This window comes from Pseudochaenichthys georgianus, chromosome 17 (genome assembly GCF_902827115.2).
Source record: "Pseudochaenichthys georgianus chromosome 17, fPseGeo1.2, whole genome shotgun sequence".
NCBI classification, from domain to species: domain Eukaryota; kingdom Metazoa; phylum Chordata; class Actinopteri; order Perciformes; family Channichthyidae; genus Pseudochaenichthys; species Pseudochaenichthys georgianus.
Window position 1 is genome coordinate 33,430,713 of NC_047519.1, and position 25,322 is coordinate 33,456,034.

A 25,322-nucleotide genomic window follows, 5' to 3' on the forward strand; every position below is an offset into this window, starting at 1 on the left:
ATGCTATAAACTACAATGACACTCATTACTTTGGGTGTTATTGATGAGTCCCTTTGCTCCGTCAAGGTGACAACGGCAGGTAGAACAGCTGTCACTCCATAAAAGCCTCGTCACCTCAGCTCATTATTTAGGTCATTCTCTCATCCAGGGATTTATTTTTTTTGCTGGAGGAATACCACAACTGACTCTGAGTAATTCAACGGCAGCCACAGCTCACCTACTTAGCGAAATTGAGCGCGTGCATGCGGCTCAGCCCTCCCAGTTTGCCGCCTTGCCTCTGTCCATTTTTATGTCCTGCGGACCATTTAAATACCGATCAGACGTGAGCTTCCTCCTGGTGTCGACTGTGAATTACACTGACGCCGGGGTGCAAACGGCTCCGATAAGTCCCCGCATCCTCCTGGTGATGTGGGGAATATTCATGACGCGGCGAAGGGTTCAATTTCATCAAGCGTTCCCCCTCTGGTCTTCTCCGCTCTTCCCGCCCCTCCTTCACAAGCACCAAATGTCACCGGCGTCGCAAAAGTTTTATTATTTACAGGTTAACATCTCAAAGCCCACCGGGGGGTTGGAGATGGAAAAGAGAGAGAGAGCAAATCAATGATAAGTGAGTGTACATTATGCCAGAGTCTGCTGCATGTAATATTAATGGGCAAGAGGGAACACAGCGCCTGTGTGTTTATCTGCGAGCGTGTTTGCGCGCACGTTGATCGGGAGTTTTGTGGCGTACCTGGCTGGGGGACTTCTGCAGCTGTCACACATCGCTTCTGAGGAGGAACAGGCCCGGTCCCAAAACACAGCGTCGGCTGCAGCAGCGTCAGCACTGTGACAGCTGGAAGTGAAGCTTCTACTGGTGCACTTCCTCTGTGAAGTGCCTCCTCCAAACTTCTTCAACTAGACTTCACGCAGCTCGTCGAAACGGTGCTCTCACCGCGTACTTCCTCGAGTGATCGCTCAAACCAATTTCTTCCTTGAAAAACTTAAAAGGGAAAATGTCATGCCTGTTGTGCGAATGGCAATTGCTGTTAGTTGTGGTGAGAAGACATGTCAGCCCCAAAGTGTCACATTCAATAGAAAACATGAAGACATAGGAAGTGACTTAATCCTTAATTCCTCTCAGCTGTAAGGCATTGGAGACGGTGCACACAAGCCTCTCCTTGCTTACAACCTAACCTCAGTGAATCAGCTACATTCGAGCCCTATGCAATGATCATAGTTCTTTGCAAAGGTACACATAACAATGGCTACCATACTGTCCTGATTTGAACTGTCATTCTATTTCTTTCATAGAAACAAATCCAATTTCACTCTGATCACGATTGTTTGTGTTTGAGTCGGTGCTCGTTGTAGAAATGGCAATTGTTGTTATGGTGACAAAACATGTCAGTGGCGCTGTGAGGTTTGTCACATTCAGTAGAAAATATAAAGCAATGAAATTCAGCCATCCTTAAGTCCCCGCTGGAGGCAATGAAATGGTGATTATGCGCAAAAGACGCAACTCTATTCTTTGTACTACACTTTACGAAAGTACTTGCAATTGCTGCGAGTAAGTAAGTAGGCGAGTGGTAAGCTAATTTTAGCAAGTTGATTTATGGAAGTACCCCACTTCAACGGTCGTAGTTCTTTGCAATGCGTACCAAACGCATACAAATGGCCGCCACTCTGATTATCACGCTATCTAGAGTTGAATGGAAAGGTCTGTTCTAATGTCATTCTCTGTTGATGGTTGAAAAGTAGAGAATGAGCCTTATAGATATCAATTTCCTTCTTGTCGTCACCATTGTTTTTGTTTGTGACCATTTTTTTCATATAAACCAATTCATCAGGTGCCAAACTCACTCGCTTCCTAACTTGTCATCAAGTTCAGCACTACTTCCCGTCTGCTCTTCACCTATTTTGCATCTATTCATGTGTATGCGAAGATAAATTGGCTGGCTGAAGCTTGGCAGGCGCCTCACATTGGATGATTTGCCACACAATGCCAAGTGTTATTGTATTCCTGAAGTCCTACACACCAGCTGTCCTGCTTCTCAGTCTTCCTCTCGCAAACTTCTCAGCAGTGCGCTTCCTCCCTTCGGGGACAAGTGTAGGAGGAAGCAGAGTGGGTGGTTCAATCAGTTATATGAGAGGCTGGTAGTGACTGGAATTGGAGATTGAGGTCTTACAGTTCCAACCGAGACAAAGCGCCGAAATGTGGGAATAAAAATGGAAGATATTGAGTTTTGTTCCAAAATGTTGAGCTATCCAATTTGGGAAGGAAATAAGTGAGCAGAAGTTAAATTCTTAATTTAACAAACGAACAACTGTTATCCTCTGCTAAATGTTTCCATATACAATGGGCTGGCTGCAGAGACATGATTGTGGGGATCATTTGGAGTCATCTATCTTTTTATTGTGCTAGAAGTCTCTCAAATGTCACTGCACAGTTTGGCAGGAATTGATTTAAACTATGTTGCATGAGGCTGTGCTTGAATACAGTTGGAGGACAGACCGTTAGAAAACAGTTTAGCCACCACAGAAAGCAAATCAAAACATGGGTTGATCAATCGAGTCATTAAAATGGTGATGGCACTTTGTTGATCCCCTGAGGGGAATTAGGTTGTTGCAGAAGACGAAACCCAATAAGGAACACAAACACTTCAATAATGGGAAAGGATGCTGGAGCTGCTGCAACTGGTGTCTCATAACTTCTCCACTGAATGATCAGAAGATTAAATACTGTTTATATGCAACAGCTTTTTTTTTAAGAGTGCAGTTACCTTGATTTGCTAATTGGACAATTGGTTTGAGATCCGCCATAATGTTGCAGTTTTAACTACTAGCTATAGAAGATAACCCTAACTCCTTAATTTTGAGAAGAGTAAGAGACAATGTCTTCTTACCTCTATGAAAACAGCATATATCAGTCAATGTTTGAATCAAATCAAATCAGGTTTGATTTATTTAGCACATTTTAAAAACGATTTTCGGTCCAGCCAAAGTGCTGTACATGCAAATAAGTGAAGACAGTGGGACATATGTGTCCCGTTTAAGCAGTAAAGGAACCATTGTATTTCAGTAATATTCCATAGTACCGTACTTTTCGCACTATGACGCGCACCTGCATATAAGCCGCAGCAGCTAAATTGTCCGTCTGTCTTGCTCTCGTTCTGTCTCTCGGTTCCACTTTTACTTTGGCGCGCTACCTGTCTCACTCTTTTCCGGCCTCCAGCTTTTCCTGCTGGAGCCCGCCGCTTAAAGGTGGCGGGCGCGGACCGGTCATAGAGCCCATAGCGTTAAAGGTGGTTAATTTTACCTGTAAAATCCATAGATTTAGGAGCGGCTTATAGTCCGAAAAGTACGGTAAGTTGTATTATTCATAAAGACTTCCATGTGGCCTAATGTTTAATTTTCTAAAAAACTCTGATTGCAACATTCCTGATGAATGTTAATCAACATTTCGATGCATCAAAACTAAAATGCGTTTCTTTTAAAGGGTATATTTAAGATAGGGCTTAAAGAGACAGGCATCAAAATGCAGCCTTTCAGACCATACTGTATATACAGTCTATGTTTCAGACTGACGTGATGCGGTCATATTTTTGAAAGACCGGATGGGAAAAATAATAGTTTTTTTAACATGAAAGTATGTAAAAATGTTCTAGTACAATTCCTTGCCCTTTAAATGACAATAAAAAAAGTATTGAATTTTAAATCATTACTTGGAGACTGACCAAACGCTGTCCGCCAAAAGCCTGTAAAAATGACTCAATTGATTTACATGACCTGTATTTTAACAGGATACAAAGGGCCTAAAGGTTATTTAATTTATTTATCAAATAATTACAGTGATGACTGAAAGTTGTGTCTGTGCTGTGTCTCAGTGTGTGTCTCTGTGTGCGTCTGAATAATTTGTCATGTCTCCAGGTAATTTGGCCCTTCGCAGGAGAATGCACAACTGCAGAGATTTGCATTCACTAATTAATTTGTCAGAAGTAATTTTTTTTCTCCACTTGGTGCTTGATTAAAACTAATATTAATAATTCTAATTAACCAGAATAATAATTAAAATCCTATCAATGCACAATTATTGCTCAGTGGAGTTTTAAATATTGGAGGCATTCAATGGCTCGCTGCTCATTTATTTTGATGTTCAGCAGACACGGTAGGGTCTGGTTCAGTGGAAAGGTTGCTGTTGAGCAGATTAGGTGTAGTGGTAATTACTTTGAGCTTTTCCATGCACACACACACACACACACACACACACACACACACACACACACACACACACACACACACACACACACACACACACACACACACACACACATTACATTGCATTTAGCTGACGCTTTTATCCAAAGCGACTAAAGGCCCTGACACACCAACCCGATTTTGGGAGTCAGAGGCCGTCAGAGGCTGTCGGGCATACGCGGCGCCGTAGTCAGGTTGGTGTGTCCCGCACCGTCGACCGTGACACGCCTTATTTGGACTGCCAGACCCGATGCATGGCCGATTCAACATGTTGAATCGGCCATGCATCGGGTCTGGCAGTCGGACCAAATAATCACTCTGATTGGCTGTTCAGCTAGCAAATCAGTGCATGAGAAGCGAAGCGGAAGTGAGGGACGTAAACAAACGATTTAAGAAGGCACATACAGACTGCTATTCATTTTCATCTCATCATGGCGATCTGGAATGATGCAAACGAAGACCTGCTCATCACCTTGATCCAGGAGAGGCCAGCTCTGTATGATATTACGGAGAAAAGATACTCTTCTTCTTCTCTGTCTTCCGGTTGTTGCCTCTTTTGAATGACGAATACACACTACCGCCGCCTGCTGGTAAGGAGAGTTATTGCCACTCATGCACTGAAGTCGGTGAGGTGTGTTCCCGTGCGACACATGGCCAAAACGCAGGAGAACACGGCCAGGCAACAGCCGACTTCAGCGTCGGCTAGTCCTCTGGTGACTGCTTGGTGTGTCAGGGCCTTTACAATAAGTGCGTTCGACCAACAAGATACAAACTTGAAGAAAAGAGAATCATAAAGTACATCAGGTTTCATAGAGCTAAAACATTTCAAGTGCTACTCAACTGGCTTTAGATAAGCCAGCCCTTTATTAGTATATAAGTGCTTTGTTAGTAATTATATCGCTCGAAGTGGAGTCGAAAGAGATGAGTTTTCAGTCTGCGCCGGAAGGTGTGTAAACTATCTGCTGCCCTGATGTCAATGATGAGCATTCCACCATTTTGGAGCCAGGATAGCAAACCCACGTGTTTTTGCTGATGGGAACTTGGGTCCCCTTCGCAGTGAGGGTGCAGCGAGCCGTTTGGCTGATGCAGAGCGGAGTGCACGTGCTGGGGTGTACAGTTTAACCATGTCCTGGATGTAGGAAGGGCCAGATCTATTCGCAGCATGGTACGCAAGTACCAGTGTCTTGAAGTGGGTTCTAGCACACACACACACACACACACACACACACACACACACACACACACACACACACACATACACACACACACACACACACACACACACACACACACACAGTGTTGGGAAAGTTCACTTTCTACATGAACTAGTTCAGTTCACAGTTCACATATTTTAAAATGAACTAGTTCAGTTCATAGTTCATAATTCAAAATGTTGAACTAAAGTTCATGGTTTCAAAAATGAACTAATTTATAGTTTATAGTTCTTTTTTCAATACGTTGCTGCGAGCTATTATTTGTCTCCTGTACGATGTTAATGGGCCATTGCAATGTTTACAATATCCTCAGAGGGCCGTACAAGTTATTGACCTCTGCTTAAAAAAACTAAAATCACAGCCCATTCATTTCATTCTGTGCAAAGAAAAAGCAACCTCCTAATCCAGATATCTCACCATGACTCGCGTATGCATGCACGTGCAGGGTGTGGCGTGACCACCAACACAGAAAGATATGGACACAAGATGTGTGCAAATGTATTTAGTTTCCTATCCATGTGAACATGGTTTAAGTGGGGGGGACCTAACCTCCTCTAGAGGGGTCCGGGGGGCATGCTCCCCTGGGAAGATTTGTTGCACTTTGAGAGCAACATTAGGAGATCTATGGACACATCTCTCAACACCCAAACACAACTGTAAGCAGATTTTCTTTTAATGTATGGATATTTGACAAATCACTACCCTTTCAAACTGTATTCTTCTTTATTAATAACTGTCATATAGTATTTTATACCTGTTTACTTTATTCTCTTATTTTTTTTATAACTTTAAAAATGATCATATAAAGATGTGCCTTTACCTCACTGGTTGTAGACAAAGCTTCTTATATTCGTTAGCATAGCTAGCTTACCAGATGCTAATGATAACAACACAGTTATTGACTGTCTGATCAGAATGACAGATGAGCAGATCGCCACTGGGCTTTCAACTAAAGACACAGACACGCAGAAACTGCGGCATGTGTATGGACTTATCGGTACTGCAATTTCTGAAGTGCTGGAGTGGCGTTCTGGTGCTCTCCGTCAGAACTGCACCCCTGTCAGTCAAGACATATACCACGTGATGACACGTTAGGCTCGTGTTGTGTTCAAGGACCCTGACCTTGGCCAGGAAAAACAGGCACTCGCTTGTTTAATTTTTTTGCGGTCTAGATTTCTTTCATTTTTTTATTTTTTGCGTGTGTTTATAAATTACCTCGAGGGCCGTACCAAATTGTCTCGCGGGCCGTATACGGACGGAGGCCGGAGGTTCCCCACCCCTGCCATAGAGTCTCACTCTGAGCGAGTGCTGCTGCAGCTGCTCTCGGCTTCGTCCATACTAATTCATTCATTCATTCATTCAATGCTCGCCGGTTCCGCGGTTCCACATTGTTTGTTGTGAGGAGTCTGATATATTTAGTATATTTATATTTTAGTGCGATAGCCAGGGGTGACAGGCGCGTACGCGTCACAGGCAGCTTGCTGTTGCCAGATTGGGTGGTTTTCCGCATTATTTTGAAGCCTGTTTACGGTGTGTTTTAACTGGGTTTTCGGCTGAAAGGCATATGAAATCTGGCACACTTTTGAACGCCGTTATAATACAGTGCTGAGAATGAACGCACTTTTGAACGCCGTTATACAGCGCTGAGAATGAACGCGTTCTCAATTACGTTCATCTAGCGGAAATACAGTACGTTCAGTTCACGTTCGCCCAAAATATGAACGCGTTCATGAACGATCGTTCATTGAACGCGTTCAGGTACATCACTGCACACACACACACACACACACACACACACACACACACACACACACACACACACACACACACACACACACACACACACACACACACACAGGCTTTAGCCTCATCTTTAAATGTGTGATTTATTTACACTCACTTGTTTTCATCTGTAGTTAAACCCTCCGCTGTAGAGTAAGCACTTTGCTATGAATCTGTTATTGGAAGCACCATAAATAAATCTGGTTTGACATGGTTCTCAATGCCCCATCCAAGAAGGGGAAATGCTCTGTAAACTGCATTGTTGCTGCAGCACTGTAATACCTTCAAATGTGTTTATTGTGTGCAAGTTGATCTGTTTCTCTTTCTGCCTCTGAAGCAACATGTGAACAGTGAACATGTCGCCACTACATAAAAAAAAACAGTGAAGTGAATAATACATACAAATAGTGTTTTTTAAAGGAAGTGATGAATAATGCGTTAAATTAAACATGATGTGAATCATAAGATTAATCCAGGGAGAGTTGTGTAGATTGAAAATTCAGTGTATTACTGTTTATAAATTGTTCTCCCTGGCTCTGTGGATAATTTTCACTTTTAGCAGGTATTGTAAGATTTGTGGCAACACTCGTACATTATTTAGTTTTGTTTGGTATGGGCCTTTTTGAAAGAGTCGGACAACAACCTTAAGTTCCATTTAATTGAAATATCAATACTATCCTACCTACAGTGATATTTAAATAAAATGTTGCTTCTATGTTGCTTTTTTGGCTGAATGGGAGCAAACTCCTTCAGCCATGTTTCAAAATATTGAAAAAAGTTGTCTCTGAAATAACATTTCAACAATCTTAATTGAAATTCAAATATTCAGGTAGCAAAGTACTCTGTCTGTGAGTCCGAATATTTTGGCCATAAAGTGTATGTATTGACAGATTAAAGAAACCTCCTGTACTTAATCCAAATACAATGCACCGTGACAGAGTATACATCTAGAAACTCACATGTTAAAAAGATCAAGAGGACAGAATGACTGGATTTAGCCCAAAAAGAAAAAAATGGCTTATGTTGCAAAGAACACTATACAATGGGACTAGGATCAACACATGATGTAATAAAAGGTCTGCAAGTGCAATTTACTAACTCACAAATACTCTCTCCTCTTTTTTTTAAAGGCCCCATGCAGGAGACGGTGTTTGACTTTTGGAGAATGGTGTGGCAGGAGAACACGGCGGCGATCGTCATGGTGACCAACCTGGTGGAAGTGGGCAGGGTGGGTATTCATTAATTAGATGTTCACTCCAACCGCTGATCTCAAATAAGATTACCTTGCCCCCGGACGGCTGACAGCCTGATTGTATCTCAAGGCAGCCATCTTTTTTTTAAGTGCCTTTGTGTGTTTGAACATCAGTACCCAGATGTTTCTGTGTATGTGTGTGTGTGTGAGGCACAGGTCTCGCATGCCGCCAGCTCTTGTTCCGTCCATCTGATCAGTGAGAAGTGAGAAGAATCTGATTGATGGCCTTCATTACCAGAGAGGCATCCAGGCAACTGAGTACTGTTTCATCTGAGTGGCTCTATAACATGAGATTGCACTCCGCTGTCATAGCCAGCAGCTCCTACCAGAAATATCCCTTAATGTTATCCTCATTGGACAAAAGAGGACTGCTAGTGAGTGGTAAAGATGCTTCATAGTGTTCGAACTAATCGTAGAATCCTTTTTTTGTTGTGGTCTGCCTCAAAGAAAGAAAAAAAGAGCCCTACTTCAGTCCTAATGCGTTCCACTTAAGTCGCCCTGTAGTTCCTCATGGTTAGGTTACAATCAAGAGAAAATGAAGGTCTTAGCGTAGAGTGTAATGCTTTGACTGCCAGGGGATTTTCACGCCAAGAATGTTAAGCACATTCCCTCTGAAAGCCCCTTTAAACACAGGCACACCTTGATTCCGCTGATGTGCATATTTGGTGGGGGCTTAAATGTAGCAGAGCTGATAAGGATTCATGGGCCCATCTCTAGGTACCTCATTAGGCCGTTCCTCTACAGTAGCCGAGCCCGGCCCGCCCCACACCTTTTCCACACCTGCTTAGCTGCGGAGCGTCCTCCGAGGGCCCTGGCCCCGGCCCCCTAACCGTCTGTTATATGATCCTTGTCCAATGGCGGGCGGTAGGCACAGTTGGTCACAGTGACGGTGGCTCCTCGGAGGGGCCTCATAAAACCACTCCGCCATATCACAGTGGGCCATCTGCTCGGCACAGTTGCTGATGAACTCTGGGAAATCCTGGCACACGCAGCCTGTGTACCCCGCTGGCTCGCACACAGGGGCGGCGCTCGGCGTACTTTGATGTATGAGAGATTTTGTTTGTAAGGTTGTTTGTGTGTGTGTTGAGGTGATGCCTCCTTCTGCTTCTTTTCCAATGAGAGAGAATGAGTTCAAGAGCCATGAGAAAAGAAAAAAATACACAGACGTACAGGAAGTGGACCCATAAAAAAAGAACATCTGTGTATGCTGGCATAATTTAGCCCAATGGCTGATTCCCCCCCAAAAAAGCAGGCGCCTGATTCAGAGTGATCTAATAAGGTAATGGCTTTTGCCTAATTCAATCTGGCTGGAAGCGGACGGTGGATTTGTGATTGTCATCGGGGATTAGTCATTGGGGTGTCAGAGAGAAGGACCTGAAAGTCCCCGTCTGTCCGTGTCACTCCACAAACCCAAATCTCATTTCATTCCTAATCAGCGCTCGTAGACTCCAGAAATGAAAATTGAATCTAGTTGTGGCTGATGTCACATTTATCCCTCATCAAAAATTATCCTTCTCTGATATACCTCCATGATCTCAATCTCCATTACCAGCCTTACTCCTTCAGTATCAACAGTTTAATTGAACGGGGGGGTGGAAGAGGGAGGGGGGGGACATGGTAATTTTACACTGTTATGATACCTAATACGAGTAATATTTCCAGTGGGATGTTTTAGATTTCTGTTGGGAAATCTGTTTTAAACGGCTGAGAGTTTATTATTTCATCTCGTTATTGGATTGTCATTATATCTCCCTCATCCAATTGGAGAACATCGTCTTTTTAATGTTTTGTCCTTTTTCTCCGTACTGGTAGTCAAAAACTTAAGGTGGACAAATCTCACCCCGTCCCTCTCCTATTCTCCTCTCTTCCAGCTTCTCCACAGTCTACTTTTACACTCATTTTCACATTGTCGATGTGGGAATGAAAAAGTAATAATGTGAGAATGAGCTCACCGTCGATACAGCAGGTCCTTGACCAGGGGCTGAAACTAATACGAAGCACATCTCATCTTGGCTTCAGAGAAATGTCTCGGACACTGACATATCAGGTGGCAAATGCAGGGTGACAATCGCCTTTATGGGGAAATGATAGCGTGCAGACATTCTAATGTGAAATAAAAGCTTGTTTAAATGCATTGCAATTAGTAAACAGTATTGTGTGCATGTGCTTATGAAACACTGGCTTCTGTCACTCTCAGGTGAAGTGCTGTAAGTACTGGCCCGATGACACTGAGATCTACAGAGACATCAAGGTGACGCTGATAGAGACTGAGCTGCTGTCAGAGTACGTCATCAGGACCTTCGCTGTGGAGAAGGTACACTTTTTAACGTCTTTTGTCCACTAAGAGATTTTCCTCAACATTCTCCATGCGCTCCAGACCTTAACCCGTTTCTATTGTGCAGTTAGGTTCACGAAGTTCTGGGTGCTTATTATTTTATTATTTAAGTACCTCTTTAAAATGTTTTCTGCTACCTTGACTTGTTTTGAAAAGTACTTTATTCTGTTCCCTCTTATGTTTATTTTATACAAACTTACTAAACAAGGTCATGGCAGTATTACTTGTGCTGCCAAATAATAATAAACTAGCAAATAAACGCTATGATTTGCTGCAAGGCCTTTCCTTTTTTCAACTTTTTATATAACACAGATTATTAGATTTTAAGGCCATTATTTGAATATTGGATGGTATTGGTATGTGCGTTGTGTCGCTGGCAGAAAGGCCTGCAGCTTCACACTGAGATGAATGGGTTGGAAGCAACACAAAGATTTAATAAATGTCGCCAACACTGTTCAAACGAAAATGCATGCCTCCAGATTAATATGAAAGACGATATAATCAATTCAAAAACCAGACATAGTACCTTGATGTAAAAAGAAACAGACTATGTGAACAATGCAGGTGACAGTTGCTAAGTAAGGACAGCATGTAATGATCACTGTCTTATTCAATTTAAAAAGTGGAACCAATTCAGACCCTAACTTTAAATGTTGAACAGATAGAATCCACCTATAAATTGAATCTAAATTCAAACTTACTTAAAGGGGACCTATCATGCAAAATGCACTTTGTGATGTGATTTATTATACATAAATATGTGTCCCCGGTGCGTCGGGGAACTCACGCAGCGTCAGAAAATAAAACCCTCTCTTTTCCTCCGCACCCAAATCTTTTAAAAACGGGCGGATACAGATTTGCTGCCGAACTGACGTGTCCACCCGAACTGACGTCGACGGACCCACAGAAAGTTGCTATCAGAAACAATGCCTGACGTGTTTAGGACGTCTTTGTTTACATTAGCAAGCCTCGCTAACACTCAGAGCTAACCTGTACCGTAGAGCACATGTGTTTAAAAAGCAGGAAGTAAAAAAAGGACTCACCTTGTGATAAACCCGCAAGAGAAAAAGCATTTGAGCTCCATACTGTTTCAGAAATAATCCTTGACGTGGTTTAAACAGGATGGCGTTTTATCACAGCAGAATTTAACTTTATCTCCGGTAGAATTCTGATCAGGCATTAGCTCCGCCTCCTTATTTATTTTTTTCAAGCTAAGGACCCAAAATCTGCGTTTCTCTAACAGGGCTTCAAAAGAGGGGTTTGAGCAGTAAGAGGCATGGCTACAACGGGTGATCTGGTTGGTATTTTGAAAAAAAAAACTTCACAGACATGTTTTGTATAGGTATGGCCCTACAATATATGTTTCAAATATAGCATGATAGGTCCACTTTAAACTGCAAACATATATTAGATATATGTAAAAGCTTATAGATGTAACAACATAATCCCGTGTTCCTGGAGCGGAGGCGTGACTAGAGAAATGCTACTGTACTAAAGGTCAAGAAAAGGTTTTGGCAGCCTTGAACATCCTGTTTGCTGTCAGATAATGAAAACGTTGCTCCTCGATTTTGTCCACGAAGTGTGTGTTTGTATTCAATCTGAGTCTGTATTTGCTGAAGAAGGACCTCTCACATCGTCTGCACACTGTATCTGCTGTTCTCTCCAAACACTGCTCTGCTGTGTGTGTTTAACATGATGACTCTGCTCCTCAGAGAGGGGCTCATGAGATTCGGGAGATCCGACAGTTTCACTTCACGGGCTGGCCAGACCACGGGGTTCCCTATCACGCCACGGGCCTGCTGGGATTCATTAGGAGAGTCAAGTCCAAGACCCTGACCAACGCTGGGCCCATGGTGGTCCACTGCAGGTTGGTGTGCACTGCAAAGACCACTCTGTTTCATACTTTAGGTTATCCTCTGTCTCACCTGTCAGTGTATACATGTTCTCTGTCCTAGGTAGTGGATGTTACTCTCCACAGTTTAAGGCCTCAGATTTTAAACATTAGCAGTTGGGGCCACAAGATAAGCAAAGTACGAAGTAACGTCTCCAGCCTGCGAAATCTTTCGACAATATCTTCCCCTGGGCCCTTTGTCTCCCCCTTTCAACGCTGCATCTGGAATAAAGGCACTCCTGCCGTAAAATAACTTAAAACAAAATCAAATCTGTAGTTCTCAGCTATGTGGAGAGTGCATAAATGTAGATCATATCCAATATGTAAGAAAGTAACACTATTTCCTCCATAACATACTTTAATTGTCAGTCTTCTTGTTTGTAGAAACAATCATTTTCTCTTCCAAAGTCTATTTGCGCACATTAGTTTTCAGTAGTCTCTAAGAAAAAAAGAATTGCTGACTTCAAGTACAGGGACACAACTTCAAATATTTTAATTCTGTAAAGTGGTTTCCATGGCACCGCTGAAGTGTCCAATGTGTGTTTCCCTGCAGTGCCGGGGCGGGGCGGACCGGCTGCTTCATCGTCATCGACATCATGCTGGACATGGCGGAGAGAGAGGGGGTGGTCGATATCTACAACTGTGTGAGGGAGCTGCGCTCACGGAGGGTCAACATGGTGCAGACTGAGGTACGGTGCATCTGTCCCACCGTGACTCTCCATGAGTGAAAGGAAGAGTGAGGATTCAGAACGGCAGGCTGTTGCCATCAAATGTGGATTAACTAGATTCTGCGAGGATTACTAAACATAAGCCCCGCTCCTCTGGTGCTCCAGAACAAAAGCAAAGAAAGAAGATTATTTGTATTTTTTATTCAGGGCAAATAAATCATTACCTGACATTTATTAGTCAATATATCTGCAGACTAAGTGATCCAATCTGTAGGGATTTTTTTCCAGTTTGCCAGTGACTGATGATGCCCATTATCTTTTAAAATGCAGTATAATTAGTTTAAATTTTTCGCCATCAGTCATTTTCAAGTGCATTTTTTAGTTGGAATATATTTTATTATACTGTCCACATTATAACTGACCTCCATGTGACGTCTGTAAATGCTCTCAGTTCTTGTGTTAACCTGTTTTAAATATAAGATGTTTATATTTTAACATTTAACTTGTTATGATTTCTCACATAAGACATTTATAGAACACCCCAAGTATTTCCCAGGAAGCGAAACACAAGTGCTTGGCATTACATGCTATAATTAAAAAAGGTTTAAATGCTGGTAAATGAGATAATTTAGCTGGTATTGGCGTCTGAAAACACCCCTAGCTCATCCTCCATCTTTACACTAGTGTGGGCTACCCAATGGACTTTCTGCTTTCGTGCACACGGGCCATCTGGAGGTGTCCACAGTCTCGTCGGATGCTCCATTTCACCGTAATTCCCTCTAAATCACAGGCGTCATTGGACTTAATGGGCAAATGCTTCATCGTTGACGTCCGAATTGGGATTTGAGTAACTGGAGACCACATGTTGTTCACCCTGAGTCACTCTCCTCAAATTCAGTGACCTTCAAAGTGTGTGTGTGCGTTTCCCCTCGCAGGTGTTTCAGGCTTGTTGGCACGGCTGTTGAGCCCGCGGCCAGACACTAACCCTCCAACGTGGTTTAATCTGTCCGCGGAAATGAAAAGCCTCGTTGTTGTTTATAGTTTACAGAGCTCAGATAGGATCTATCAATCTGTTGATTCCCGTGTTGCCGCCGACCCAGCCTCAGCTAGTGAAACACTCGGGTCAGCAGTTCAGGTTCTGCACCCGACTTAACAAATGGCAACACATGTTTCCCCGTAAATCTGTAAATCAGTGACCCCTGTGCAAGTGTGCGGATTTTGGTCCGAAGTGACAAGGGAGTGTCAGCTGGAAATGTCACTTCAGAAGAGATTTGCATCAAGCCTCAAGCTGTGTCACCACGTCCACTGCTTGAGTGACTGATGCGAGGAGGAGGAGGAAAAGAGTTGCGGTTTCCAGTTTTGCTCTGCAGGAAGTTGGGAAAGCAGGGTGTTTTGCGTGTTGTGTGTACACGTCAGCCTTGTTTTAAGCCTTGACAAAATCATTTGCAAAAACCCGATGAGGTTTTGACTTGACCAAGGTCACCACAGTTTGACGTGGTCCTCAAAGACTGAAAAAGGTCATTGCATTTCTGAAAAGCCTTCTTCCAGGCCTCTAAGGTTTATAAACATGTCATGAAAAGTCTGGGTTTTATAACAGGATGAAATCAGCTTTGTACCAAGAATATGCAAAATTATGTAATGTAACCTTTGAACACAGACAATGACAAATATTAGTCATAGAAACTGCCTCAGGGGAAAAGAATAATCATGGTAAGGTCACGGAAAGGTCATTGTTCCTCTGCCTATTTACCAGAAGTATTCAGTCATGCATTTCTGCCGCTTCTGCTTGGTAAAAAAAAAACGGTCTCTTTTGCCGTAAGTGTAAGAAGTCTTATAGATCCGCAATGAGGATGCTGTTTTTTGCAGGAGCAGTATGTCTTCATCCACGACGCCATCTTGGAGGCGTGTCTCTGTGGCGACACCACCATCCCTGCCAGTCAGCTGCGCTCCGTCTACTACGACATGAACCGCCTGGACCCCCAGACCAACTCCAGCCCCATTAAAGAGGAGTTCAGGGTGAGGAGATTTAACTCTGTATGCAAATCCCTAATAAGGCAATATCTCAGGAGTAGAAGAAGTTCAAACACAGTAAACATGTTGTCTCTTGACGAAGGGCGCAGACCAATCTGTGCGAATCAGAAGCAGAGATGGCAAAAGTGCACACATCCTTTACTCGAGTAGAAGTACAGATACTCGTGTTTAAAAATACTCTGATGAAAGTAGAAGTACTGACTAAACTTCTTTACTCAAGTAAAAGTAAAGAGGGCTTTGAAATGTACTTCAGTAAAAAGTACCCATAGCTAGCAGCTGCTTTAAAGAGTACCTGACCTCCCTTTATATTAATAGAACAATAATGTCATTGTTAGCTAATGAATGTTTCCATGCTGAACAACGGCAACATGACCACGTTTTCATTGGTCCCTCTTCTTTAGAGAAGACCAGGAAGTGATGGATACACGGATCGTGTTCAAATCAATAGGACTCTAAATAATAATGATCACGCCACCAAACACACATTCAAACTAAAGTAACCAGCCCGTTTTGAAAATATAAGAAGTACAGGTATTTGTGTTAAAATGTAAGAAGTAAAAGTAAAAAGTTGTAAAGTACTGTTACAGAAAAATGTACTCCACTACTTCCCACCTCTGTTCAGAAGCAAATATATCACCTTGCTTTAATCTGTAACAGTAGAACCCCTCCTCGGTCCAATCAGTGTTATACGAGATGCATCGCCCCCCCTTAAGTTTCATCACAGTCGCATCAGGGGAGTAAGAGCTATCGCTAATGTTACTGATTAAAGAATTGCATTGTTAATTACCATATTGGGAGATAATTAGCACACCCAAGAACCGAGCGCCTAGCTTCCTGCGCCGCTCTGACGCTGTGTGATTCTTCTTCGCCCCGGACAGACTCTGAACATGGTGACGCCCACGCTGCGGGTGGAGGACTGCAGCATCGCCCTGCTGCCCAGGAACCACGAGAAGAACCGCTGCATGGACGTCCTTCCTCCAGACCGCTGCCTCCCCTTCCTCATCACCATCGACGGGGAGAGCTCCAACTACATCAACGCCGCGCTCATGGATGTAAGAGTCGATATTTATTTTATTACCCCAATCTAAATCAAATACGGGACAGAAAACAGTCATGGTCCGCTGGAAGTCTTTCCCTGTCCATATCATTCAGGAAAATTCTCAAGTACATTTCAAAAGGTTGCTAAAAAATGATCTCATTATTATAAAGTAAAATTGAACTGTATGTATTATTAAAGGTGGGGTAGGTAAGTTTCAGAAACCGGCTCGAGATACACTTTTTGTTATATTCCATGGAATGCTCTTAACATCCCGATAGCAATGAATATCTGAAGTGCTTTGACAAAAAATCCATAAAAAAATGTCATCTGTGGAAGCCGTAATACTGTAAAGAGTACAATGGCCTACCTGCCTGTCAGCCTTCCATCGGGGCACAAACTTATCTCGTGCCCTCATTGGTCATGTGCGCGTTCGTGTGTGTTGGGGGAGGGGCTCTATAAGGAAGTGGCAGATTTTCTCCGGTTGTGTATTTTCAAATTCTAGCGATCTCGAGCCGGTTTCTCAAACTTACCTACCCCACCTTTAAGTACAATTATTTGTATTCTTTTGTTTGGCCTTACAGTATGATGGCTACACTTGGATGACCATTCTAGTTTTCACTTCATAGAACTGTAATTGCATGAAATGATGAACTGTTTTATGTATGTGTTGTGTGTGTGAGGGGACCCCAGGAAGAGTAGCCAATGCTAGTGCTCATGGGGATCCCGATGAAGAATAAGAATGTACAGGAACGATTAACCTTTTAGGATTATTCACTCCACGGAGTCATTGTAGTCTTGCCAACTGAATCCCTGTGATTTTAAAGTGGTAAATTGACACGAGGCATGAAACTGCAGCTGAGTGAGCTCAAATGTTCCCACATGTTGCTTTCCTTGTCAAACGCGATTCAGTGATGTCAAAGCAGGTGTTTTGCCTTTGATAGCTAATGGAACACATCACGGGATATTAAGGCTCCTGGAAGTGCTCACATTGGTGTTTCAGTGTCTTATACCAGAGGCAATGCTGTAACCTTGAGGCTTTAACTTGACTTCAGTTTAGTACTTTAAGTTCCCACATGCACACCAGTTTGTGGAGCGAGATGTAAAGAGACGACATCACAAGACGACAAACAACAATATCTGTCATATGAAATGGTTCTTCCGCCCACTTACCAGCCTCCCACCTTCCTACAAACAAGGTTTAATTTATTGTTCTTACAAGTGTTCTTATACAAGTGGAGATGTTAATAACAAATATATGTCGAGTATAAAAAAAAAGCATAATAGGGCCAGTTGAGTTGAGGTCATTTCAAAGCTGTTCTGGGAAATCTATGGTTTGTTATATTTCACTTTTTGTTTTTAAGTTAAACATTATGATTTCATGACAACGGAAAACTCCATCTGCAAATGGAAATCATGTAACAAAGTTTATATATCTGATAGATGAATAGACCTTGATAGATGGAAAATGCCATGTAGTTTAACTTGGCCCTACTTCTGACTTTGACACGTCCTAAATGAACAGCTGCACTATCTGTCCCAGTAAGTGGAAAGCACCACAGGACAACACGCAAAAAAAGAAGCCTTTAAGCAATGAATAGTAATTTTAAAGTGTTAAATGTCTTCGGGGCGGACCTCACAAAGAGCACCTTGACAAAGCGTGGCTCCAGTGATGGACTTCTTGGCTCCTGCTTGGATTGAGCACATGACCCTTTGGGTACAGGACCCTCTGTCACCACCATCCGGGAACCACATTAAAAGTGCAGCGTCCTGATAGAATCTCCCGAGACACGGAATCTCCATTAGAAAGCAGCACTCAGTGTAAAGGGGGTTAAAGGATGGAGGTCATTTTAAAATAGGGATGGTTTATTCTTGGTACATTGTCAGCTTTCTTACAATATAATATGCATGAGGCGTATTTAGCGACGGGGTTTCAAATCTTTCTTTTGCTTTTCCTCCATTTTCCCCCAGAGTTACAAGCAGCCGTCTGCGTTCATCGTGACCCAGCACCCGTTACCGAACACAGTGAAGGACTTCTGGAGACTGGTGCTGGATTACCACTGCACGTCCATCGTGATGCTCAACGACGTGGACCCAGCGCAGGTAAACCCGACCTGATACATGGGCATAAACACACACACAATAAATAAAGCAATCCTCAAGGGATATGGCAAGAAGCGCACTGACAAGCACATGAAGCAGTTCCTTTCATCACAAGACTGCATCACATAAAGTCAAAGAAAAGGACAGCGTGGGAGCTGGATTCAGAGAGATGTTTCTTTTTTAGATTGTTTTCTTCCAGTATGAACCCAGGGGTTAAAAAAAAAAACATTGCGCTGGAAAAAGATATATTTCAAATATACAGTGGTTGTTTGAAATGAGGTGGATGCCGCAGAGTGGAAGCCATGAAAGCGCAGGTAGACGGAGAGACAGGCCTGAGGAAGAGACTCTCCAGATTCCTCAGCCCGAGGCTCTGTCATAACACCTGCGGATCAAAGCCTGAAGCCCGGCTCGCTCTCCCCATCCAAATCCCCTTTCCCTAGGTGACTGACTGACTGGATGCAGAGAGAAGGCCTTTCATTCAATATTCTCACTGTAGGCAGCCAGTCAGGCAGCCAAGGAAACAGCACAGGTGGGAAGGGAGGAAGGGGGAGATGGAGACGAGGGAGGCTTACTATCTTCTCCATCAGCATCTTTTGTTTTTGCATCTGTTGACTTTGTCAAACTCTGACAGGCTCTCAAAGGGAACGGCGAAGTGATGCCACACAGACTGTAAATGTGTTCCAGACACAAAGCGTATATTTGGGGGTCCATTTATGTGCGCGAGCTCACGCCTGTTATTTGCATTCTTCTCAGGCGGTGTCTTTCCCCCTTGTTTGTTCATGACTCTGCATGTCTGCCTGCACAATCTGTCCATCTGTGCGCGAACGCTTCCGCTGCTCAGGTTTATTGCTGCGAGGCCGATGGGTCGGCTCCGCGGGTGCGGATGTTCTTAACTGGGCTTTTTCTCCTGACGAGCGGAAATGGGGGAGTTTGTTCAGCTCTTATGATGCTGTCGCAGGGGGCAGTTTGTCCCGCTGCACTCTTCAAACCTGCTGCCGGAGCAGTCAATAACAATCAAGTTCTGCTTTTTAAATTACCGTACTTTTGGGACTACAAAGCGCACCTGCATATAAGCCGCAGCAGCTAAATTGTCCGTCTGTCTTGCTCTCGTTCTGTCTCTCGGTTCCACTTTTACTTTGGCGCGCTACCTGTCTCGCTCTTTTCCGGCCTCCAGCTTTTCCTGCTGGAGCCCGCCGCTTAAAGGTGGCGGGCGCGGACCGGTCCTAGAGCCCATAGAGTTAAAGGTGGTTAATTCTACCTGTAAAATCCAGATGTAGGAGGTTCCCTAGTGGCCGTTAGCTGTACAAAAAAATGGGGGAAAAAGTCGCGGCTTATAGTCCGAAAAGTACGGTACTTTTTATTTTCTAATACTTTCTAATAGGTAGACAACTCCAGATTATAACTGTATTCTACAATTCTAAAAGAAAGTGAACACATACAGTTATCCGGTGTGAAGGGGACAAAATATTGTCTATTTATCGTTTAAGAAAAATAAAATGCTGATTACATTTTCTGTTCAGAGCAGATTCTCAGATTGTCTCTCAGCTCACAAAGAAGTTGTTTGAACAAAACTTTTTTGCAGAGATGAGAACAATTAGTCAAGTTTTTTCTATTTGTTTGCTTTCTTTAAAAAGGTTCAGTTGATTGGAGAAAAAAGCTCTATAGAGCACGGAGAACACATCCGAGTTCAATGTTTGGTCCTTTAGATATATTTCAGCTTTGGTCTGAATGTTCTCCTGTGAGGAAGCCATTCATGATATATCTTTTTAAAGAAAGCACTTCTCTCTCTCTCTCTCTCTCTCTCTCTCTCTCGCGCTGCCTCTTGTTCTTGTGATTCATGTCCTCACACTTTGTAATCTCACCTAAACCGGTTTCATTGTACATCCACATGTAAGAAGCTGAAATCACTGTCACTGTTATGTCATTGGATTCTGAGACTAATGAATCATTTCCTGTTTTCTTTGTTTTCTTTGTTTTCTCTGTGTGTGTGTGTGTGTGTGTGTGTGTGTGTGTGTGTGTGTGTGTGTGTGTGTGTGTGTGTGTGTGTGTGTGTGTGTGTGTGTGTGTGTGTGTGTGTGTGTGTGTGTGTGTGTGTGTGTGTGTGTGTGTGTGTGTGTGTGTGTGTGTGTGTGTGTGTGTGTGTGTGTGTGTGTGTGTGTGTGTGTGTGTGTGTGTGTGTGTGTGTGTGTGTGTGTGTGTGTGTGTGTGTGTGTGTGTGTGTGTGTGTGTGTGTGTGTGTGTGTGTGTGTGTGTGTGTGTGTGTGTGTGTGTGTGTGTGTGTGTGTGTGCATTTTGTTTAGTTGTGCCCACAGTACTGGCCAGAGAACGGAGTCCATCGCCACGGACCCATCCAGGTGGAGTTCGTCTCCGCTGACTTGGAGGAGGACATCATCAGCAGAATATTCCGGATCTACAACGCAGCACGGGTACGGTGACACAGGAGGGTCAAACCTCAAATAGAAGGCGGGGGGGACGGCAAACACTACATTTATGTGATCATGTTTTTTGCGTTGCTGCCCATTTTTTGCAACTTTTGCAACTTGTTGTTCTACTGTGGTGATAACAACAGCCAATTGATTGAGTGTCGGCAGACCTCACACGTCCCACGCATTCGCCGGCCTGTCCATTCAAGCTGTGCCGAGGCCGCTGTGCTTTAACTCCGCACTGCTCTGCTGATTGGACCGAGGTGTGAGCGCTCCAGTCACACTCGCATGTCTTTTACAGGCTTTGGAAATGTTACACATAGTTAAAAAGGAAGAAGTCGAGTGTTTCGGCGATGAAACACCTCGTGGTTGGACAGGGAGCCTACCTGAAGGGCTCAGTCAAGCCGAGTAACAGAAAAACACATTCACTTACACTTATCCAGGCATGTAAATTGGTTGAGTTTTATTTGTCCAAGTTTCGAGATATTGACCTACATTTTTTAGTTTTTGTCAAACGGCTCAACCTAAAACTTTCCCTACTAAGATTGATCATTAATAGAGTTTATTTTAAATCCTTGTAATCATCCAGTGACTGCTCAGATTCATCTCGTTTCCCTTGGTGGGGGAACAAGATGCCACAGACGGCCCCCAGATTGGTAGACCTGGCTGTGAACAGTTTCTATTAGAAGTGCTTTCTAAGGAAGTCCCTACGAAAGCTCGACCATCCAGAGCAACAAGCACACTGATTACGCAAAGACAAGTTGTTAAACAGGCTTTTACATTTTATTTATTAATCATGTGACCAGCTCGAACCAGATTCACTTTTTATTGGAAGGGAGGAAGAGATCTCGGAGATGCATACGTCGTATCTTCGGCAAATAAAACCAAAACAATCTGCATGGCGAGATTTCACTACGTCTGACCCTTTTAATTTTGAGCCAGCAGACATTTAGTGCACGAAAACCATCCCAGCGTCACCTGCCTAAGCTTCTCACCTCCTCGTAGGAGTGTGTAATAACAGCGTCTGGTCGGCAGAGGCATTCACCACCATGTTAAGTGGAAAAGCATCTAATCACACATGATCACTGACAAGAGTTATTGATCCATATGTCTGAGTGTGATTTAGAGTGTCTGCAGCTCAGATGCTAACTCTCCGTCTCCAGCTGTGAGTGTCCCGATCTATCAGACCGTCTATCTGCTCTCGCGTCTCTTCATTGACTCCTCGGGCCCTTATCCATCTCCTGTTGCCACCGAGGCTTAGCTTAGCTGCATCTTTACGGTCTGATTGCATCTTTGCACGCCAGCGATTAACCCCCCACCACGGCCCCCCCTATCCTACTTTGTGTTAACCTGGAGTAACCGGTGTGTCCTTCCTTTCAGCCTCAGGACGGATACCGGATGGTGCAGCAGTTCCAGTTCCTGGGCTGGCCCATGTACAGAGACACGCCCATGTCCAAGCGCTCCTTCCTGAAGCTCATCCGACAGGTGGACAAGTGGCAGGAGGAGTACGACGGAGGCGAGGGGCGCACTGTGGTCCACTGCCTGTAAGTTACCACCACACTCGGAGGGAAGACAGTGCTGACATTTATTTATTTGTTTATTCCACACATGGCAGTTATTTTAAAACCAAACATGTACACTTTACCAAACATGTACACTTATACTGGTTGTTTTTTGTTTTTTTTATAGCATAAAGGAGCAGGGAGAAGAACATCTTAATTTACCTGCCCCTTCTTAAAAAAAAATACAAAAACAAAATAATGAAATAACCATAAAAAAGTAAAATAAAAGCAATAGTCTTTCAGTCACAGTTGCTTACAAATACTGGAACATAAAACCAGAACACAATCCAAAGTCAACTTCATACTGTCTAATTACGCTTTCTTTAAACATGTCAAATGTTCTTACAGCCCTTTAAATAATTCGGCAAAGAATTCCACTTCTTTATGTCATTAAAAATGAAACATCTCCACCTACTGACTGAAGAGCGCCACTGCACCAGAAGCTCTTCCTCAGCCCTCTCAGCTTCTGTATTGAAGTTAAATAAAAAGTGGTTTTCTAATGCTTAGTTCCTTTTTGACAACTTTAGGAACGGAGGCGGTCGAAGTGGGACTTTCTGTGCCATCAGCATTGTGTGTGAGATGCTCCAGCACCAGCGCTCTGTGGATGTTTTCCACGCTGTCAAAACACTGAGGAACAACAAACCCAACATGGTGGACCTGCTGGTGAGGAGCAATGCAACAACACTTCTGTCTCACCTATAAAGAGTGTATTTCAAGTTGGTATTCAAAGAGGGTATTCCAGCGATTCACAAAATACATATTAAAGGAAAAAAAAAGAAGACATCCTGTAAATCTTGTTATGGGTGAAGATCCATACATGCTTATATCCAACATTTCCACAATACAACTTAATACATCTGTTCATCATTGTCATACTCACCTGCAATGATTGTATTTACCATCATATGAGACATTGGTGGAATGCCCCTTTAAGTTCCCTAAATTGTACTTTATTGGTGTTAACAAGTGCGTAGACTTTTTTTTTTTGTACAGGCTACAGACACAAAACATGGACATTACAATAACAAAAAGAGACATGCCTATCTCAGACACAAAACAAAAAAAAATAATAATAATAATAAAATACAGTCAGCTGGGGGGTATACTGCGAAGCAGGATTTTCGCTTAGCCGGCTAAATTCAGGGAAAACTCCGGCTTTCCGGTCATCCGAAGCTGGTTCTCTTTTTAGCAGGCTAGATCTCCATGGTAATATATGCTAAGCAGCTAACCTGGTCGGGACCAGGTTAGGTTGCAGACCAGGTTAGGTTGCAGGCTAGAGCTCAACTCAGTGAAAGCACCGCCTGCTGACCAATCAGAGCTCAGTGTGCGGAGTTTAAAGCGATCAAGTCATATTACAGGAGAAAGGAAATGCAGAAAAGCTGCCGTCGCAGGAAAGACGGCCGGCAAAAATCACCGACTGTGTGAACGTGAACATGAATAGAATATCACCTCCATCTTCAGAGCAATCTGACTGTTATAACATTAGCGTTAAGAAAGCTTACTTAAATATCGGCCACAACATAAGTAACCGGATCAGAGTACATTAAGTACAGTCCGCGGCATATCACTTCATAATGTATCATATATCTCCTGATCTGAGTCAGCTGAGCCGTATCTGGCCGTGCAACACTCACTGTGTCACAGACTGTATGCAGAAGTATTATTTTAAGCAACACATAAGTTGACGAAACACTCGAGTCAAATGTAATTGAAGTCAGATCGTGTTTTAGACGGGGCAGTGATATCATAAACCTGTTAATGTACGCATTCAAACACTTGTTCTGTTCCCAGCTGTATTCTCCTTGCAGGTGCAGCTCTGAGGCTTTGATCCTGGATAAAGTGTTTAAGTCATGGATGTTTAAAGTTTAACTTCTTCATTTTTGACTAGTATTAAAGTTCACTTTTCATTCAGGAAGTATGACGCTGCGCTGTCAGTACGCTTGTCCATGTTTGTGATTGGTCGAATGCTCCAGATACCACCCCTTTCATGTGAACGCGCACCTAACTAGATAGGACACGGCTGGCTTGAGCGATCCACTTGATAACCAGCGTCGTAGTACAGTTTAGCGACAGCGCGTATGTTTTGGATTAGGCCAACCGGCTAACTCAAACATATCCAGGTTAGGTTGAACCAGCTTCGTAGTACAGGCCCCTGGTCACTTCAACATTTCATAAACAAAACAAAAAAATAGGTTGACAGTCCAATATCATCAAAAGCATTTATTATTCCTTATTCCTGTGCGTAGACTTGACATGTTCCTGTAGTAAGATATTATGCATCTCAACACTTTGGGGATCACAGCAGGTGAATCCTTTCATAGAAATATTAACATATAATATTTGGCAGGTTTTTTTAATGATATTTTATATTGTAGATTTGTGTGTCTTTAATTCCCTTCATAATATTTAATTGACCAAAAATTGCAGGGAAAATGTCAAAAGCTTAGTGTTGAGTGAGTCATTTTGGTAGTTTTTTTTTTTGTTTTTTTTTGGTCCCTTTTCATTTTTGTATTGGTTTGTACATCTCAATGTTTGGATACTTAAACAGGCAACTGACCTATTTTGGAAACCCCCACTACTCCTGTTATCAGCATTAGCACTATTCCCAAATGTGATCAATTGTAACTTTGGTAATGTATGAATATTTTAAAACAACTTTAATAAGATCTGCTAAGATGAAAAAGACCCTGCTCTGATACCTAATTGCGGGCCTTACATCTCCAGTATAACTGTACGGCATAGATTGTACAGAAGGGGAGGATCATATTGCTCGTGTGCTCCATCAGAGCATC

The 25,322-nt window shown here is 43.0% G+C and overlaps 1 protein-coding gene across 4 annotated transcripts in view; it reads left to right on the top strand.

Moving 5' to 3' along the window:
• Window positions 1-25,322, top strand: part of LOC117461989 (receptor-type tyrosine-protein phosphatase mu-like) — a 190,459-nt gene that overhangs the window by 163,093 nt on the left and 2,044 nt on the right. For 3 of the 4 annotated variants that reach the window (XM_071206434.1, XM_034104007.2, XM_034104009.2), the window contains 10 exons: window positions 8,360-8,457; window positions 10,679-10,795; window positions 12,529-12,683; window positions 13,261-13,396; window positions 15,242-15,391; window positions 16,285-16,458; window positions 18,414-18,545; window positions 20,846-20,971; window positions 22,349-22,512; window positions 23,058-23,193. In XM_071206434.1, coding sequence (XP_071062535.1) covers window positions 8,360-8,457; window positions 10,679-10,795; window positions 12,529-12,683; window positions 13,261-13,396; window positions 15,242-15,391; window positions 16,285-16,458; window positions 18,414-18,545; window positions 20,846-20,971; window positions 22,349-22,512; window positions 23,058-23,193 — 1,388 coding nt within the window. The remainder of the gene's footprint in view (window positions 1-8,359; window positions 8,458-10,678; window positions 10,796-12,528; window positions 12,684-13,260; window positions 13,397-15,241; window positions 15,392-16,284; window positions 16,459-18,413; window positions 18,546-20,845; window positions 20,972-22,348; window positions 22,513-23,057; window positions 23,194-25,322) is intronic. The other variant, XM_071206433.1, reaches the window with a different exon arrangement.